Genomic DNA, 17787 nt, shown 5'->3' on the forward strand with positions numbered 1-17787 from the left:
TGGCTGATGTCATCACTTGATATGTTAAACATGTTTTGCAGGATGTGACCCACAGGGAGGTCAAGTCCCCCAGCAAGGAGCTGGGTGATGCATTTCCTCTGGATTGATTCAGTTTAGAAACCAAACTGGTCCTCACGAAGGCAACAGAGGCCAAGTTTATCAGTTAACTCTACCGACGACCTTTGTATTACTGGACAGAACCAGTGACAACTGCCAGCTGGTCATCTAAAGTGAGTGGCTGGCTGAGGGTGGCCCATCCCTGGATGAAGGCTCATGGTGGCTTCTGCTGAGTTCATTTGGCACACCGGTGTCTTCCCATGCATGGGTACCCTTGCCATCTTCCCACGAACACTCAGCAACTCCTGGGTGGCTACTGGAAAGTCGTGCCCATTTGTTTTTGTAACCCAACCAACCAGTGCTGATGCAGATGTCATCTCAAGATGAGACGCTCATCTGAAAGTCATGACTTTATGATCAATCAGCCATTCAACACACCTTCAAGGAGCTGTGCTGTGCGTGGTAAGGCATGGAAAAAAGTCATAGCTCATAGCCTTAAACACCGAGCTGTACTTCATATACTGTGAACTGGAATCATTTCTTGAAGAACGTATTGTTTCATAAAGGAGAGGAAAGAACTGAGAAAAACAGGATTGGCCTAGGGAGCTAAGTAGGCCAGGAAAGCAAAGCAGATTTTCAGGCTCTGCTGCCTCTATATCCCCATACAAAGCGCTTTTTCCTGTTGGAAACCTGCCGACTGGAGATTTCTTTAGAATCTTAACTCTTCTATAATGGCAAACATCTGGTGGTATTTAGTCATTCACACTAGTATGAATTACAACCACCGTCCTTCTAAATCCTAGCTGAGAGTTGTTTCTCTGGTAGAATAGCATTTTGACTGAAGGAGTGAGAAGACAGATGGATGATTTGGTGGGAAGGATAGGCCTGGGTATTTGGGAGGTAATGCAGTGAAAGGATACCAAATACCAAAAAAATGTCCTTTTATCTCTCTTTTATTTTTTTTTTTGTCTTTTTAGGGCCACACTCACGGCATATGGAAGTTCCCAGGCTCGGGGTCAAATCGGAGCCGCAGCTGGTGGCCTGTCACAGCCACAGCAACGAGAAAACTGAGCCATGTCTGCGACCTACACCACAGCTCATGGCAATGCTGGTTCCTTAACCCACTGAGCGAGGCCAGGGATCGAACCTGCGTCCTGATGGATACTAGTCAGATTCATTTCCACCGAGCCATGATGGGAACTCCCTTTTTTACTTTTAAAAATGTTTTAAATTTTTATTTTATTTTTTTAGAAGAACACATTATAAAAGGATGATTTGTCAGCTTTTAGAGCAGGGGCAACACCATTTTAGGGTGTATATGTGGGGGTCACTTTCCCCTCCAAGGAAGCCCTTTGAGAGAGGTACGGGTCTTCTTGGAAAACTGCTCTTGTCACCTGGCACAGCCAGTCCCGTTCGGAGGTTAGGGGGCTTCTGGGCCCTAAAGTCCATCCATGGACCCTCAGGACTTGGGATACCAGACTCTCACATAGACACCGAGAAATGCCCTCTCCCAGGGCCCCAGCCCTCACCAGGACCTGGCAGGGCCAACACGTCAACCCCAGGTGCACCTACACAGCCTGCCTTCCCAGGAAAAACACACCGGAAAACACCTGCCGCGCCCCTCAGTAGCCCTGGGGTGTCGTGGGGCACAGCGGAATGGAAGCAAGTCTGACATGAATTACTTGCCCCTGTTACTCACCTCTCCCCAGATGCCAACTGTATCTCGGATGTCATTTTTGCAGTAGGAAAGCTGCCTGATGCAGTTGTTGACGGCAACACTGCTCTTGCCAGGGGCCAGGTCCTCCTCTGCCATTTCCACCCACCCCAGAGAGCGCACAGCGAAACACTAGGAGCAAAGGCAGAGAACAGATTCGTCACTGGCCACAGGTCCACGTGCCCTGAAATCCTCTACAGAGTGAGCTTACTGCATCCTTAATTACCACATAATATTCAACCATTCCATTTAGTAGCTAATTCTCAACTACTGGGAAATTAAATTGGCTATTTTTACTATTTAAAAAAATGTAGTGATAACCATATTCTTGCCTAATCTTCTCTGTGTGTGTTCAGGTTTTTTTCTTAGAACAGACTACTAGAAGTAGAATTATGGGGGTGAATGGGTATAAACATTTCTAAGCTCCTTTATCTAGTATAGGGCAGTTTTTGGTTTTTGGTTTTTTGTTTTTTTTTTTAAATAGTAAGAAATGCAACACCTGTGAGATTTCTTACTTGTTAAGCATCTAGGAAAAGACAACAGGAGAGAGAAAGAATTACCTACATCGTTGGCATTTTTTATAAGAACAATGAGGCAAAATGTATTCTATAATATCCAGAAATGCAAGAAAACAGAGGTGGGGAGTATGTTTTCACAATAACAGGTCTCCGCATTTGTTATTAGCACCAAATCCTGAAAAGCCGGCAGAATGGATGGACTGTGAGATACCTTTGAGCACAAATTCCATTTATTGTTCTATTATGTAGAAATATTTGATTGAGATCAGGCTCCTTAACTTCCTTTTAAAAGTTCAGGTATTCAATTTTTTACTAAACATAGAAAACATCACATGCATGTTTGTTGCAATGAGTTCAAAATCCAAAACTGGATCTTTATCCAGCTCACGGAACACATGAAGGCAATTTGGCTGTAGCATCTGCCTAGCTATTAATCTCCAGGGTCGCCACATGGCTAGAACTGGGGTCTCATTGCCACCTGCAGCCCAGGTTGTGCCACCCAAGCTGCAAATCAATTGAAGAAATCACCTTCCCAGGGCAGGAGGGCAGATAAGGTACCAAACCTCTGTGGAGCCAGCAGGCTGGCTCTCAAAGAGCATCTCCCAAACTTTCCAAAAGTAAACGTTAAAATGAAGAAATGCAGAGTTCCCGGCATGGCTCAGTGGCAACACAGTAGGCTAGGATCCATGAGGATGCAGGTTCGACCCCTGGCCTCGCTCAGCAGGTTAAGGATCCAGCACTGCTGTGAGCTGTGGTGTAGGTGTCAGTTGAGGCTCGGATCCTGTGTTGCTGTGGCTCTGGCGTAGGCCGGTGGCTACAGCTCCAATTGGACCCCTAGTCTGGAAACCTCAATATGCTGTGAGTGCAGCCCTAAAAAGACAAAAAAAAAAAAAAAGAAAGAAATTCAGCAAATTGTCCCAAAGTGACCATAGTCAATCTAATTCAATCTTCTCTGTCTCAGCCCCACATCCAGATTGGGAGCCTCCTTCCTGACCTGCTAATCACGTTTTCTCAGGGGAGAGAAAACCCACTCAAACACCCAAGACAACCCAGTAACACTCACAGAACATGGATCCTCGCATCCCAGAGGGGAAGGACAAGGTCCCTGGGTGACCACCTGGAGTGGAACAGCTCCCGGGCACTGATCGCACACAAGAGGCCTCTTAAATACATCAAAAAGAGAAGGTGCTCCCTGTACCAACTGCAAAACCCACTCAGGACTCTGGCCCTGGAGAGGTTTGGGGAGAAGCCCTCACATTTCACGTGTGCATGCGCAACTGTTGGAGGGAACCTGCCCAAGAGGAAGAGGATGCCCACAGGGGCGACGACCGCCCCTTCCCGAGCTCTTCTCCCTGAGCCCTGAGGCCAAACGGCTCCTCCAGGCGGGCATGTCAGAAATGCCACAGGCGCACACAACAGCATATTTCCTCCGTTTCATGAAGACCCACAACTTCATGGGTCTCTGCCCACAGAACTCATTTCCCGCCCCCTCCAGGGGGCGCTGTGCTGCTCAGTAAACCCCCCGCTTGCGGGTTCCCAACACAGTTCCTGATGAGTAAAATCACAGGGCCACAACCTACCCCGCCTGCCATTCTCATCTTGTTACTGTACGACCTTATAATGGAAAAACTCAGCTTCTCCATCTTTACCAAATGTGTGCCGGTTTCCCTCCACACCACAGAGAAGTTCTCCGACACCAGCGGGGTGTCTCCGACATCTGTGTTTCTGCCTGACCACCTACAGATTGGGGGTTCTGACGACCCCCTCCTTGGGTGCGATTAATCCGCTGGAGTGGCTCACAGAACTCGGGGAAACACCTTATGAACTTGATCACTAGTTTATTATAAAAGGATATAACTCGGGGGCAGCCAGATGGAAGAGCTGCTCCGGCGAGAGGAGGGGAAAGGGGGCGGAGCTTCCAGGCACCCCTCTCCCCAGTGTCCTTGTGCTCAGCAGCCTGCAAACTCTCTGAGCCCTGTCCTCTGGGGTGTGCAGAGGCTTTATTCCCTAGGCACCGCTGATTAAATCACTGGCCATGGGTGACTGACCTCAATCTCCAGGCCCTTTCCTTTCCCATCCTTGAAGGCGGCCCTGGGACTGAAAGTTCCAACCCTCTAAAAACATGATGGGCTCCGCTGGCAACCAGCCCCCATCCTTAGATGAGTTCTAGAAGTTACTCCATAGGTATTTATTCATTCAATCCTCACTTCAAGCCTGTGAGGTCGATACTAAGTTACTGTACCCATTTTATAGATAAGGAAAGTGAGTGAAGGCAGGCAAGGCTGGTAACTTAGGCAGCAGACTTCCTGGCTCCCACTCACAACCACTCTATCACATGCCTGAGATCTTGCTGGAGGGTGGAACGTGTCTGATGGAGCCAGGCCCACAAAGAGGCATAAGAATAGTTTGAGCAATGTCAATACAGTTTGAGTGTATCTGGCCCACGAGCAGGGAAATTAAAATTTAAATCACAATTAAAATCTTAGCTCTGACTTACAGGTACTGTGATATTAACCATGGAACTTACAAAGTCCCCCCCCCCTTTTTTTTTTGGTCTTTATAGGGCCGCACCTGAGGCATATAGAGGTTCCCAGGCTAGGGGTCTAATCGGAGCTGTAGCCACCGGCCTATGCCAGAGCCACAGCAGTGCCAGGTCCAAGCTGTGTCTGCAACCTACATTACAGCTCACGGCAACACCAGATCCTTAACCCACTGAGCGGGGCTAGGGATTGAACCCACAACCTTGTGGTTCCTAGTTGGATTTGTTTCTGCTGTGCCACGGCAGGAACTGCCCCCCCCCCTTTTTTAATTGGCAAAAAAGGGAATAACAGTAAGAGTTATCCCAAAGGATTCTCACAGGGAGAAAACAACCTCATACAGGTTAGAGAACCTAACGCGTAGGAAACACTCAATAAACACTGCTGAGTGAACGAGCAAATGAATACATTGCCACAAACATCTTAAAGGGAGTCATCTACAGGGAAATGAAAAATGAAAGGAGGTTTAGAATTGGCACGATCCTATGTTCCAATTATTCCCAGGATGGTTCTGGCTTATGTTCATTGTTCTGGCAAAATGATTAAGAGCAGCACCTTTTACCCTCCTAAGTGTCCTAGTGTGCGTAGTTACTATAGTTACTCCGGGCAAAATTGCAGTGAATTCAGCCTCTGGCATACAGAAGGCCAGGCTTGGGTGGGATCCTGAGAGATGCCCAGTTGGAAATGAGATTCAAGACCAACAGAAGCTGCTGTCAGCCCAGCATCCTGGCGATCCTGGTGGGAGTGGACCCCAATATACCAGTATTCCTGTGAGATGGCCCCAAGCACTAAAATTAGAAGCCGGGACCATATTTCCCCACTGTCTCTAGTAGCCTAAGGCAGAATCCTACAGTCTGTGAATATCCACAGAATTTACTAAAATAAGGAAGGAGGAAAAGCATACTGCCTATTTTTTGTCTTGGGTCCAATACATGGATTTCAAAAAACAAGCTTTCTCACCATATAATTCATTTTCTGCATGTACTTTAATTTCTCATCTCAAATGCCTCACCACTGGTCCTTGTGGCCAAAGTAAGAGGCAACGGGTGGGGTGGGGTTGGGGTGGGTTTTGGGGCTGGGGGGAGCTCCACCAAAAGGCCAGCTCCCTTTCTTCCAAAGAATCAAGTGGGAACGAGCAACCTGTGCTTTTGGGTGCTGCCTCCCTGTGGCCAGGAAGGTTTATAACCACCACCACTTTTCTTTCAATTTGGAAAATTATGCTTAGCACGTAATAAGCTTTGGGAATAAACACTCATTTCAAAGAACAGGAGGCGCTCAAAATATTCAACCAAATATGTAATCAAATATTTAATCAATCTGATGTTTTAAATACTTCTTTCAGATGTTGAAAAAAAAATCTGTTTGTACTTTGACTGATACTCATTCTTCAAAAGCTCTTTACCAAAGGGGCAAAAATGAGTTCAGGGCACAGGATCTAGAACTTTGCTACCTACCAGCTGGTAACTTCGGGGAAGTCACTTTAGGTCTCTAAGTCTTCGTTTTTTCATCTTTAAAAATGGGGATAATAATAGTACCTTTTTATTTTTCTTTTCCTTTTAGGGCCACACCCGCAGCATATGGAAGTTCCCAGGCTACGGGTCAAATCAGAGATACAACTGCCGGCCTATACCACAGCCACAGCAATGTGGGATCCAAGCTGTGTCTGCAATCTACACCTCAATTCACGGCAACACTGTCCCAACACACTGAGTGAGACCAGGGATTGAACCTGTGACCTCATGGATCCTAGTCGAGGGTTCGTTACTGCTGAGCCACGACGGGAACTCCACATTCCCTACTTTGTCCTCCCACAGACCTTCCACTCTTCCTTCTCAGCTTTAACGAGGACAGGCAAGATGAGAGCCTGCTGGCAGTAAACGGGGGGCCTCATCCCTGGACCATGAGGTGGGGTGGGGATGGGGGAGAGAGAGGAGGCAAGGGGAGTCCCTAGCCTCCACCCAGGGGAGCTAGCCAGTGTCCACGGCTCCAAAGATGCTGCTTAAATGAGCTTGGTCCACAAAGCAGCATGTTCAGTGCCCGGAACACGGTCAGTGCTCTCCATAACTCCTGAGAGATGATGACAAAAAAGTAGATGATAACAGAAGTGAGAGCAACACTAAATTATCAATATCAAAAAACTAAGAAAATTCACACAGAAAAACTGCCATTTGGCTTAGCACCACAAATGTACTCTTAATAAACATTCATTTTATAGGAACTGCTGACCATTAAGCCTAATTACCCTGCAGCACAATAACAACTGTGTATCCAAGCCAATAAACATTTACTGAGTGCCTACTGGTTCCTGGAGACACACAGAAGTGAGCCTGACACGGTGCAGACGGGAAGTGGGACTAAATGAGATGTGACAATGAGAAATAAGGGGGCGCAGAGGCGACGCGTATATGTTGGCTGCTGGAGGAGGGAGGAGTATTTGACGCAGAGAGAGGGAGAGAGGAGCAGCTTCCTGAGGGAGGCGGTACCGAGCTGAGCCCTGGAGGATGGATGGGTGCATTCATTTAACAAAGATTTACTGACACCTGCTATGTGCCAGCTCCTGGCAGCACATCCGTGAACCAAACAGACCCAGCACTGCTCTGAGTAGTAGTTCACAGAACTGGAAGGGCGTATTCATTTGGCGGTGACACCAGAGGTCACAACAGCTCCGCTGACTATGAACCACAAGGAACTGTGGTGTGTGGAGGAGGGGCTGTGAGCACAGGGGTTTAGGGCCCAGGTTTTCAAGTCCCTAATGTGAGATCAAATCCCAGGGTGGTTGCTATTAGCAGTGCGCCCTGAGCCAGGTTACTGAATCTTGGTGAGCCTCCGTTTCCTCGCCTGCTGCAGGGAGGTTAGTGGTATGGACCTGTGGGGAGGACTGGCATGATTAATGGGAAGCCTCAGGTTAAGAACCATCCCAGGGCCTGGCCCACAGAAGATGCTCAAGAAAAGGGGCTACTAATTCACAAGGTCTCTGCTCCTTGTCAGATGTGTTAGGACTGGGGAATGCTGCCCACAGTCAGCCAGCCAACCCTGTTTCATTTTTCCAGCTAATGATCAAGCTTCCCCATGGCTACACTGTGGGTGGCTGGGGGCAAGGAGAGGCGGGGGCTGCTGAGGAGTCTCGATGCTCTGTCTTCAGGCTCCATCCATCTCATCAGCCCACCTAAGAGTCCATAGACCTCAGAGATCCACGAATGGGCTTCAGCACGTTCTAAACCTCCTGAAAATAATATCCAAAATTGTGTGTGCTTGCATATTATGGAAAGGGTGTCTAAAGCTTTCCAAAGGCTCTGGGAATATAAAATAAAAGAATCCCAAGGCATCTGGATACCAGAGTACACACTTATCAAGTCATCAGTTAGGGTAGAGGCAAACTATCACATTTAGGCGTTCCCATCATGGCTCAGTGGTAACAAACCTGACTCTTATCCATGAGGACGTGGGTTCCATCCCTGGCCTTGCTCAGTGGGTTAAGGATCCGGTGTTGCCGTGAGCTGTGGTGTAGGTGGCAGACGAGGCTCGGATCCCACATTGCTGTGGCTCTGGTGTAGGCTGACAGCTGCAGCTCCAATTTGACCTTTAACCTGGGAAGTTCCATATGCCATGGGTGTGGGCCTAAAAAGGCAAAAGACCAAAATAAACAAAACAAAACCCTATTATATTTAGAATGGAGAGACAATGAGGTCCTACTGTATAGCACAGGGAATTGTGTCCAATCTCTTGAGATAGAACATGATGGGGGCGGATACGAGAAAAAGAATATATATAAATGCATGACTGGGTCAGTTAGCTGTCTGGCAGAAATCAGCCCACACTGTAAATCAACTATAATTAAAAAAAAAAAGTATCAGTGGCAAACCAACTTGAAAAAAAAAATACATCAATTAAGGGTCATACATTGAGGGCAGAAAAAGCTCACTAGCTAGCATCAGAGTTCTTTTTTGAGAAGTGGAATGAAGAAAACGGTTCAATGGGTCTGCATAAGAAAGGATCAGGAATTTAGGGAAATGGAAGAAATGACAGGCTGCACAGCCTCCGGGAAAGCACCACCTCTGAGGGGGCAGGGCCTGGATGACTTATAAAAATGAGGGGCGTCCAACACCCAGTTTTGAAAACCACTAACTGTGTTGGATGCAATGTAAGCCCCCTTGATATGATGCTTGATGCTCCTGCAAAAGCCTGTTATACAGAGACGGCTGGCGCCCTCAGGAATTCAAAGAGGAGTGTGCACTCCCGCTGGGGAGATGCATGGCGGAGGCAAAGCAGGGGCAAAGGCCTCAGAGTGGAGAACAGGGATCAGCACAGAGACACAAGCCCAAGGAAGAGGCAGAATTCTGGGTGTGGCAGCAGCTGCCCAGCAGCCCTGCGTCGCAGCGTTATCAGCTCTGGCGACAAGAGTTTGTGGTCTAATTATACACAGGGGTGCAGATCACGGTCATTATGATACACTTTGAAATAAAATTAGGCTTCATCTGCGATTGCCTTTCTTTGAAACACAGAAATGCCTTCCAAATCTGCATCTTGGTGGGCTCGGCTGCAGAGGCGCCTGGGGACGCTGGAGTGGAGGGTGACCCAGTTCTCCATCCAGCTGAAGCAAGCAATCGGCCTGATTTTTTCAGTGTGGCAATGACCCGGCAGCCGGGGGGGGACCCAGAGAGCATTCCTACACGGTCCCCAATGAGCCCTTCAGCCGTTCCTGCCATTTCTTCCCAGACTGCCTGTGATGTAGTGAGCATTCAGTCAGAAAACAAGACACGTGGCCCTTTGGGGCACTGGGCTTGCTTCTGCCACTTACTTTCCTATTTTTTCAGAACAAGATCACCCTACTGGAAAAAGACACCCTCTGCTAATATTCTACGCTGCCAGCTTCTGCTACAAAGAAGATGGTCTTTACAATAACAAACATCCAGACAGAGCCGGCGGCACGCCCCGCACTAAGGGCTCGCCTGTAATTGAAATATTATCTACGATGTCCACCTCCTCACCTCCCCACAGGTGGTTGGTTCAGGAAAGGTGGTTCTCAGCCTGGGTCACCTCGATCTCCAGGAACTAAGCGGCTCCGTTCCCCAGTAAACACGCTGGGAACCCGCAAGGGCAGGAGGCAGGGATACCAACCACATTCCTCGTGTTTGGAAAGTGCTCAGAGCATGTGCAATGATAGGGAACCCAAGCTAAGTTATCTCACATGAGAAGGGGAAGGAGGCAACTCAGGTAAGAAGCAGTGCCTTTTTGGAGAAAAGAGAACCCTCCAGCACTGCTGGTGGGAATGTAAATTGGTACAACCACTATGGAAAACAGTATGGAGGTACCTCAGAAAACTGAATATAGAACTACCATATGACCTAGCAATCCCACTCCTGGGCATATATTCAGACAAAACTGTCATTCAAAAAGATACATGCACCCCTATGTTCACTGCAGCACTAGTCTCAATAGCCAAGACAGGGAAACAACCTAAATATCCATGCATGGATGAATGGATGAAGAAGATGTGGTACAAATGAACCTTCCCACAGAAAAGAAAATCATGGACTTGGAGAAGAGACTTGCGGCTGCCCGAGGGGAGAGGGAGGGAGTGGGAGGGATCAGGAGTGCAGGGTTATTGGATGCGAACTATTGCTCTTGGAATGGATTTACAGTGAGATCCTGCTGTGCAGCACTGAGAACTATGGCTAGATACTTACATTGCAACACGACAATGGGAGGAAAAATTATGTATACATGTATGTGTAACTTGGTCCCCATGCTGTACTGTGGGGAAAAAAAAATGTGGTATATATACACAATGGAATACTACTCAGCCATAAAAAAGAACAAAATAATGCCATATGCAACAACATGGATGGAACTAGAGACCCTCATACTGAGTGAAGTAAGTCAGAAAGAGAAAGACAAATACCATGTGATATCACCTACATCTAGAATCTAATGTATGGCACAAATGAACCTTTCCACAGAAAAGAAACAAACTCACTGACATGGAGAACAGACTTGTGGTTGCCAAGGGGGAGGGGGAAGGAGTGGGATGGACTGGGAACTATAGCATTTGGAGTGGCTAAGCAATGAGATCCTGCTGTGTAGCACAGCGAACTATATCTAGTCACTTCTGATGGAACAGGATGGAGGATATTGTGAGGAAAAGAATGTATATAAATGCATAACTGGGTCACGTTGCTGTACAGCAGAAATTGATAGAATGCTATAAACCAACTGTAATAAAAATTTTCTTAAAAAAAAAAAAAAAGCAGTGCCTTTGGTCTTGGTGGAGCCTTGTTTGTTTAAATGTTAAATGTTTTCATCCTTAAATGAAAACGTAAGGTCCCTTTCAAAGACGTGTTTGATTTCTCCCCTCTGTGCCCCAAGTCAGCTCTCGCCTGCGATGACCGTTCCTCAACGCCTCCCTCAGCTTTATAAAAAGTGCTGGCTGACTCGTGGCTCTACCACGTCGAGAAAAGCAATCATCTTGGGATTTACAGGAACCGAGGTTTGAATCACGATGTGCTAAGGAGCATGCAAAGGATGGCTGCACTGGGGGACCGAGATCTGATTTTACAAGCCCTTTAAATATTTAACTGTTGCTGGGGTGTCTCTGCTTCCCCCCTCTGTTCAAGGGGAGCAAAACCCCCTGCCTCCTCACTGAGTGATCTCTTTGGTACAAAAAGCCAGTCCGACAGAGCTGTGGCCTGGGTTCCTCCTGTCCCCTCAAGTCGGGGGATGGAACATGCTGGGAATGGGGACAGCACCACTGCCCCGGCTTTTGACTTTTAACTTAAGACACAGGTTTGCACAGCACTGAAAGCGTGACGCCATCATGGCTTGCTGTTAATTTAAGACTTAAGACCTGCACTTTTTGGACGGCAAAGAAATCATGACATCCATATGCATTAAACACATTTTTAAGTACTTATTATTATCTTAAAAGCAATATTCTCACTAGGGCTTAGGGGAGGGCATTTCAGAACCAGAATGAGGAGGGAGGGAATTTCCATTAATTGCACCCCTATGTTAGAGGCTCTTTATGAATTAGTTAATTCAATTCAGGCTACTTCTCCCAACCGAGTGAATGAGGAATTCCAGCTGCTTTTAAGAAGAGGCAACAGACTCCTAAAAAGGAAGCCTGGCAAGTTTAAGGTTTCATAAAACTTTTTGGAAAATCTGACTTTGGGACACCGTGGTTGTCATACTTAACCCTAACACTTGTGAATGTGGGGTGAGGAGGGGGTTGAGGTGGGGGAGATGGAGGTGGCGAATACGAGTGTCACACACCGCATTTATTATGAACGTGTGTGTGTGTGTGTGTGTGTGTGTGTACGAGACATATCAAGTAGGAAAAATCCACTTCTCCTGTACTGCTCACAAGGAACACTTCACTGCTGACACTTCTACTCACCAAGTGGAGTAGGGTGTCAGGGGTCCCCCACACCAAGCAATTCTCTGCCACACCAGCTGGGTGTGCTACAACTGAACTCACTTCTGACACCACGTACCTGGAGAGAGAGTCGGATCCCACAGGGGAAGGACTCAGTCCTGCAAGGCCTCCCACCCCTCAGAGGTCAACTCCAAGTCCAGCCTGTTACCTGTGCTTCTGACCAACCAGCTAAGAACTGGAGGCTCCCATGACCCCCTCTCCAGGCTTGGGGAATTTGCTGGCGTGACTCACAGAGCTTGGGGAGAGCTTCCTTACTAGATTATTGGTTTGTTACAAAAGGATGTAACCCAGGAACGTCCAGACAGAGGAGGACAAGATACGTGACAAGGGCGTGGAGCTTCCGGGCTCTCTCTGAGCACACCCCTCTCCCAGCCCCTTTGCACGTTCACCAACATGGAAGCTCTCTGAGCCCTGCATTTTAGGGTTTTTATGGAGGTGTCATCACATAGGCATCGTTGATCATTAACTCCACTCCAGCCCCTCTCTCCTCTCTGGAAATGGGGGATAGGGTTGAAAATTCCAAGCTTCTAATCACATTTGGGTCTTCCTGGGGACCAGCCCTCATCCAGGAGCCCACCAAGGGTCACCTCATCAGAACAAAAAACATTGCTCTATTATCCAGGAAATTCCAAAGGATTTAGGAACTCTGTGTCAGGAAGGGGTCAAAGACCAACCGTGAGCACCAAAGATGCTCCTAGTGCTCTTATCACTTAGGAAATTACAAGGGTTTCAGGAGCTCTGTGCCAGGAATCAGGGACAGAGATCTCTAAGTGTGTATGTATGTGTGTGTGTGTGTGTGTGTGTGTGTAGCCACTTTCTCTTACATATTTAATCAACGTAACTCATGTGGTGACATATGAGATAGATGTTTTCTTATACCTGTTTTACAGATGAGGAAACTGAGGCACAGGGTGGTTGTTATGGACTGAAGTATGTCCCCTCCAAAGTTCAGATATTGAAGCTCTAACCCCCAGTGGGGCTGTAATTGCACAGAGAGCCTTTAAAGAAGTAATCAAGATGAAATGAGATCATAAGGTGGACCTAACCCAGTAGGACTCGTGTGTCTGTGAAACGAGGAAGAGACCCCAGGAACGTGAGCACCCAGAGGAAGAGCCAAAGTGTGGACAGAGACAAGGGGGCCATCGTGAGCCAAGGAGAGCGGCTTTGGAAGAAACCAAATCTGCCAACATCTTGATGTGGGTGCTCTAGCCTTCAGAACTGTGAGAAAATAAATTTCTGTTGTGGAAGCCACCCAATCTGTGTGGTATTTTGTTATGGGAGCCTGAGCAGCTTATTAATACAGTGGTGTATAAACTGAAGGTAACCAGTTAGCATACGGGGGAGCTGGCATTCAAACCCAAGTTTATGTACAAACTGACAAATTCTTGTCACCACACCATGCTGCCAGTGCTGGTTTTCCTAAAGCTGAGAGAGATCGTGTGTGTTGGGGAGGATGCCTCCCTCCACACTCAGGGACCTCAGAGAGGACCTTGCACCCCTCACTTGACCTGACCCACAATGCACATACCCCCCCCCCCCCCGCCAAGTCTAGATTTATTGCTTCCGGCTGGCCCCCAGACTTTGCAGAAGGCTATGGGAGCCCCCACCACAAGGCACTAACTGGCCCTGAGGTGCCCTGGGTGCTCTTGCTCATAATGTCCACCAGGGGGCACCATCACCCTGCTTCCTCCCTGACTCTCTCCCCTCCTCCTCCCTCCCAACCCCCAACTCCTGGCAACAGATGACTGGAGGTAAGGGGCCTGCCTGAAGCTAAAGGAAATAAACTGTAATCAGCTGCCAGAGGCCTGTGCTTTCATCGCTCCAGGCCACTGCGCTGCTGCTCACACTGGGAAGGCCTAGGGTGGTTGGACTCAGGACAACCCCTGTGAGGGGCAGCCTCCTATGGGGCTGGGGCCTCTGGGGCTCCTCAGCCACAGCCCTGCTCCTCAGTTAAAGAGAGGCCAGTGTCCTGTGGTGGAGTCCACAGAAGGGTTGCTCGTCTGTTACTGAACAGAGGGAACTGTCACCGCATCTTGAGGATTTTTTTTCTTTTCTTTTTTAGGGGCGAACCTGCGGCATATGGAGGTTTCCAGGCAAGGGGCTGAATCACAGCTGCAGCTGCTGGCCTACACCACAGCCTCAACCACATCAGATCCGAGCCGGGTCTGCGACCTATACTGCAGCCTGCAGCAACGCCAGATCCTGAACCCACTGAGTGCGGCCAGGGATCAAACCTGCATCTTCTCAGACACTATGTCACGTTCTTAATCCACGGAGCCACAGTGGCTCCATGAGGAATATACGTGCTTTTAGAAACAAGCACCAGAACGTCCATTTATTAATTTACGGAGAGCAATGAAGTCTGACCGGATGCTCAAGATGGCGAACAAGAGGATTCGTCCCCTGGAGGAAATCCACTCCAGCTTTAATCACCAGCCGACCTCAGGCTGATGAGCAGAGGCGAGCAGAGGCCAGCATCCTTGCAGACGCATCGCTAGCGCGAAACATGGGCCTCCGGGTTGTGATTTAATACATAGACAGTTGATTGTATTAGTCATTTCCTGCCCAGGAACTGGGCTGGCATCACGAAGCCTATTTTTATCAATGGAAAAGTTGAGTGGAGGCTGGTTCAACCAAGAGACGCAGCCCAATGTTTACATAATTCAGAGAACAAATTAGATGTACTTGCATATTTAAACATAAACCTGCAAGGACGCTGCATCCCACATCTTCACATATAATCACCATCATCTTTTTTTTTTTTTTTTTTTTTTGGTCTCTTTAGGGCCTCACCTGCGATACAGGCAAGTTCCCAGGCTAGGGGTCGAACCAGAGGTACAGCTGCCGGCCTACACCGCAGCCACAGCCACGCCACGCGGGATCCGAGCCTCATCTGCAACCTACACCACAGTTCACGGCAACACTGGGTCCTTAACCCACTGAGCGAGGCCAGGGATTGCACTCACATCCTTATGAATGCTAGTCGGGTTGTGACCACTGAGCCACAACGGGAACTCCCATCATCATCTTTCTAGCAGGAACCATTTAGCCAGTACCTACTCTGTGCTTCAGAGTTTTATATACAGAATTCAGCGTCTGGGCTTGGTGGGGACAACTGCAGCACAGACGTTTACAGATCCCGTTTTAAATGTTTACGTTTCCAACACGTAGCACAAGGGGCTCTCACAACCCTACAAAGTAGGGGTTCCTCATTGTGCCTTTGAGAAACTGAGGGCTGGATTGCCAAGCTGAACCGCCCAGGTCACAGAGTAAATACGCAGCAGCTGGAATCTGATCTGAAGTTTAGTCCTCAGGGTGGTTGACTGTCTTGATTTTACAGAGGAGGACACAAGCCAGGGGAAAGTTTTGCAAAGCGACACAGCCGTGGCCCAGCTGGATCTGAGGCCGCGTCTTGATCCCACCACTCTAGGCTCGATGTTAGCTGTTCTAGAAACAGGAGCGCTCCATTCAAAGGAAGCTCCTGGAGAACAGGCCTGTTCGGTGTCACCCAAAAGAGGAGTCTGGCACCTGCTACGTGCTCAGTAAAATATCTGTCAAATGAAGACACTGATCTGGAGGGAGACTGGACCAGGTCTGACCGGGAGTCCTGGACCACTCGTCTCTGGCTGTGTCCTTGGCTAGTTAACAGACTTAAGTTTCTGCATCCTTGGAGGGATAACCCGGCAGATGCTGGTGACGATTCAAGGGAGTGAGTGCATCGGCAGAGAGCCTGGCACAGACACTTTCAGCCTGGACTCTGAAGTTGGAGCATCCAGGTTTGAGTCCCAGCTCCTCTCTTAACTCCTGAGTGATGCAGCTTCCTGCAAAATGGAGACGAGGGCTGTACTTATGTCCTAAGGAACATCGGGAGCCATGAAGGGTACAGTATATCTCACATGGTTAGAATGGCACCTGGAAAGTGTTGAGTGTGTTAGCTGTTACTGTGATTAGCTCTAAATTATCAATAAGTCTGATCAAGGCCATGCCTGGTGATATGAAAGTCATATAGAAATATCCACTTAGTCAGTCATGGGAGCTTGGGCCAGGTATTCTGTGCCTCCAAGCGCCTCCACTATAAGACCAGAGGGCCAGTCCTTCTGGAGGCTAAGCCCTGCCCTGTGCCCAATCCAATCCTTCCTGGCTTCCCAGGAGCCCCTGGCACAGCCCTGCAGGTCCTGGGACACCAGGACCGAGGAACACCCTTAGTCTTTGCTATGCCTTCAGTCCTTCTCTCTGGGCTTCCAGCTGGACATAGGTTCCTTGGGTCATAAGTCCTGTCCTGGAGCTGAGCCCCTGGCAGAGCTCTGTGCTCACATCCCCCTAGGTGCCAGTGGGATCCAGACACCTCACTGTCATGCTGTCCCTCCATCCCAACTTTGACCCTGAGCTAAAGACCACCAGATGCTCGTGCTATCAGGACAGGCTCTTTAGAGGGGACCCCTGGACATGGAAGGCCTGCAGAGCCTGTGGGAATACGATCGGGGCCATTCCTGTGCTCGCCCAACACTGGACAAGCACAGAACTCAATACTTTGTTCAACTGTTTAAACATTCCAAAGCTTACACAAAAGACAATTTCTTATTGGAAGTGAAAGTGTGGCTCTCTTACGAAGGGAGGGAGAGTGAGGGCAGAGGCAGTATCTTTTTTTGGGGGGCCGCACCTATGGCCTATGGAAGCTCCCGGGCTAGGTGTGGAATGGAAGCTACAGCTGCCAGCCTACGCCACAGCAATTCCAGATCTGAGCCACATCAGCAACCCACACCACGGCTTGCAGCAAGGCCGGATCCTTAATTCACTGAGTGAGGCCAGGGATAGAACCTGCATCCTTGTGGATACTAGTTGAGTTCGTAACCCACTAAGCCACAATGGGAACTCCAGAAGAGGCACTTCTTAAACCCAATGCCTGACCTGTCCGACTAGGAATCTCACTGGCCAAACCCCTCATCATAGCCCCTCCCAGGCAGCCTGCCCACCGCAGCCCAAGGCCCAGGAGCCCGTGGAGCCACCACGAAGCGTCTCCAAAAAATCATCATCTGACAGTACCCACAGAGGCTTCTCCTGGTGGGAAAGCAAATGTGTCACGCACAAGGCAACTTCTGCGGCCGGAGACGCGGAGATGCCAACCACAGCTGAGTGTGGCACTAAGCATCGGCTCCATAGGACCCGCGCCCAGGGCTTGAGGATGCACCCGTGCAGGTCCAGGCCAAGCAGTGAGGCTGGCAGCCTCCTGCTTCTATTCCTGCAGAGACGCGCATGTCCTCACCCCGGGGAAGCCACTCCTACTCCTGTGAACGGGATTTCCGTTTTCCCTGACCGGAGGCTCGGAAAAGACGGGCGCAACGTACGTGGTCCACATGGCTGATTTACACTAGAGATTTCATTTCTGCTGCTATCAAGTTGACAAATGCTATTTGCAGAGTAAGCACAGAGGAAAACAGAATGAATACCCAAGTTCGGCACACACAGGGGGCCGTTTTATCTCACTAGGGACGGATGGCAAGATGGCCATGTGTGCCCCAGAGGGGATGC

At 48.8% G+C, this 17787-nt stretch overlaps 1 protein-coding gene across 14 annotated transcripts in view; it reads right to left on the minus strand.

Moving 5' to 3' along the window:
- Window positions 1–17787, minus strand: part of APBB2 (amyloid beta precursor protein binding family B member 2) — a 387671-nt gene that overhangs the window by 80629 nt on the left and 289255 nt on the right. For all 14 annotated transcript variants that reach the window (XM_047799535.1, XM_047799534.1, XM_047799531.1 and 11 more), the window contains one exon: window positions 1757–1903. In XM_047799535.1, the coding sequence (XP_047655491.1) occupies window positions 1757–1903 (147 nt within the window). The remainder of the gene's footprint in view (window positions 1–1756; window positions 1904–17787) is intronic.

This window comes from Phacochoerus africanus, chromosome 10 (assembly GCF_016906955.1).
Source record: "Phacochoerus africanus isolate WHEZ1 chromosome 10, ROS_Pafr_v1, whole genome shotgun sequence".
NCBI classification, from domain to species: domain Eukaryota; kingdom Metazoa; phylum Chordata; class Mammalia; order Artiodactyla; family Suidae; genus Phacochoerus; species Phacochoerus africanus.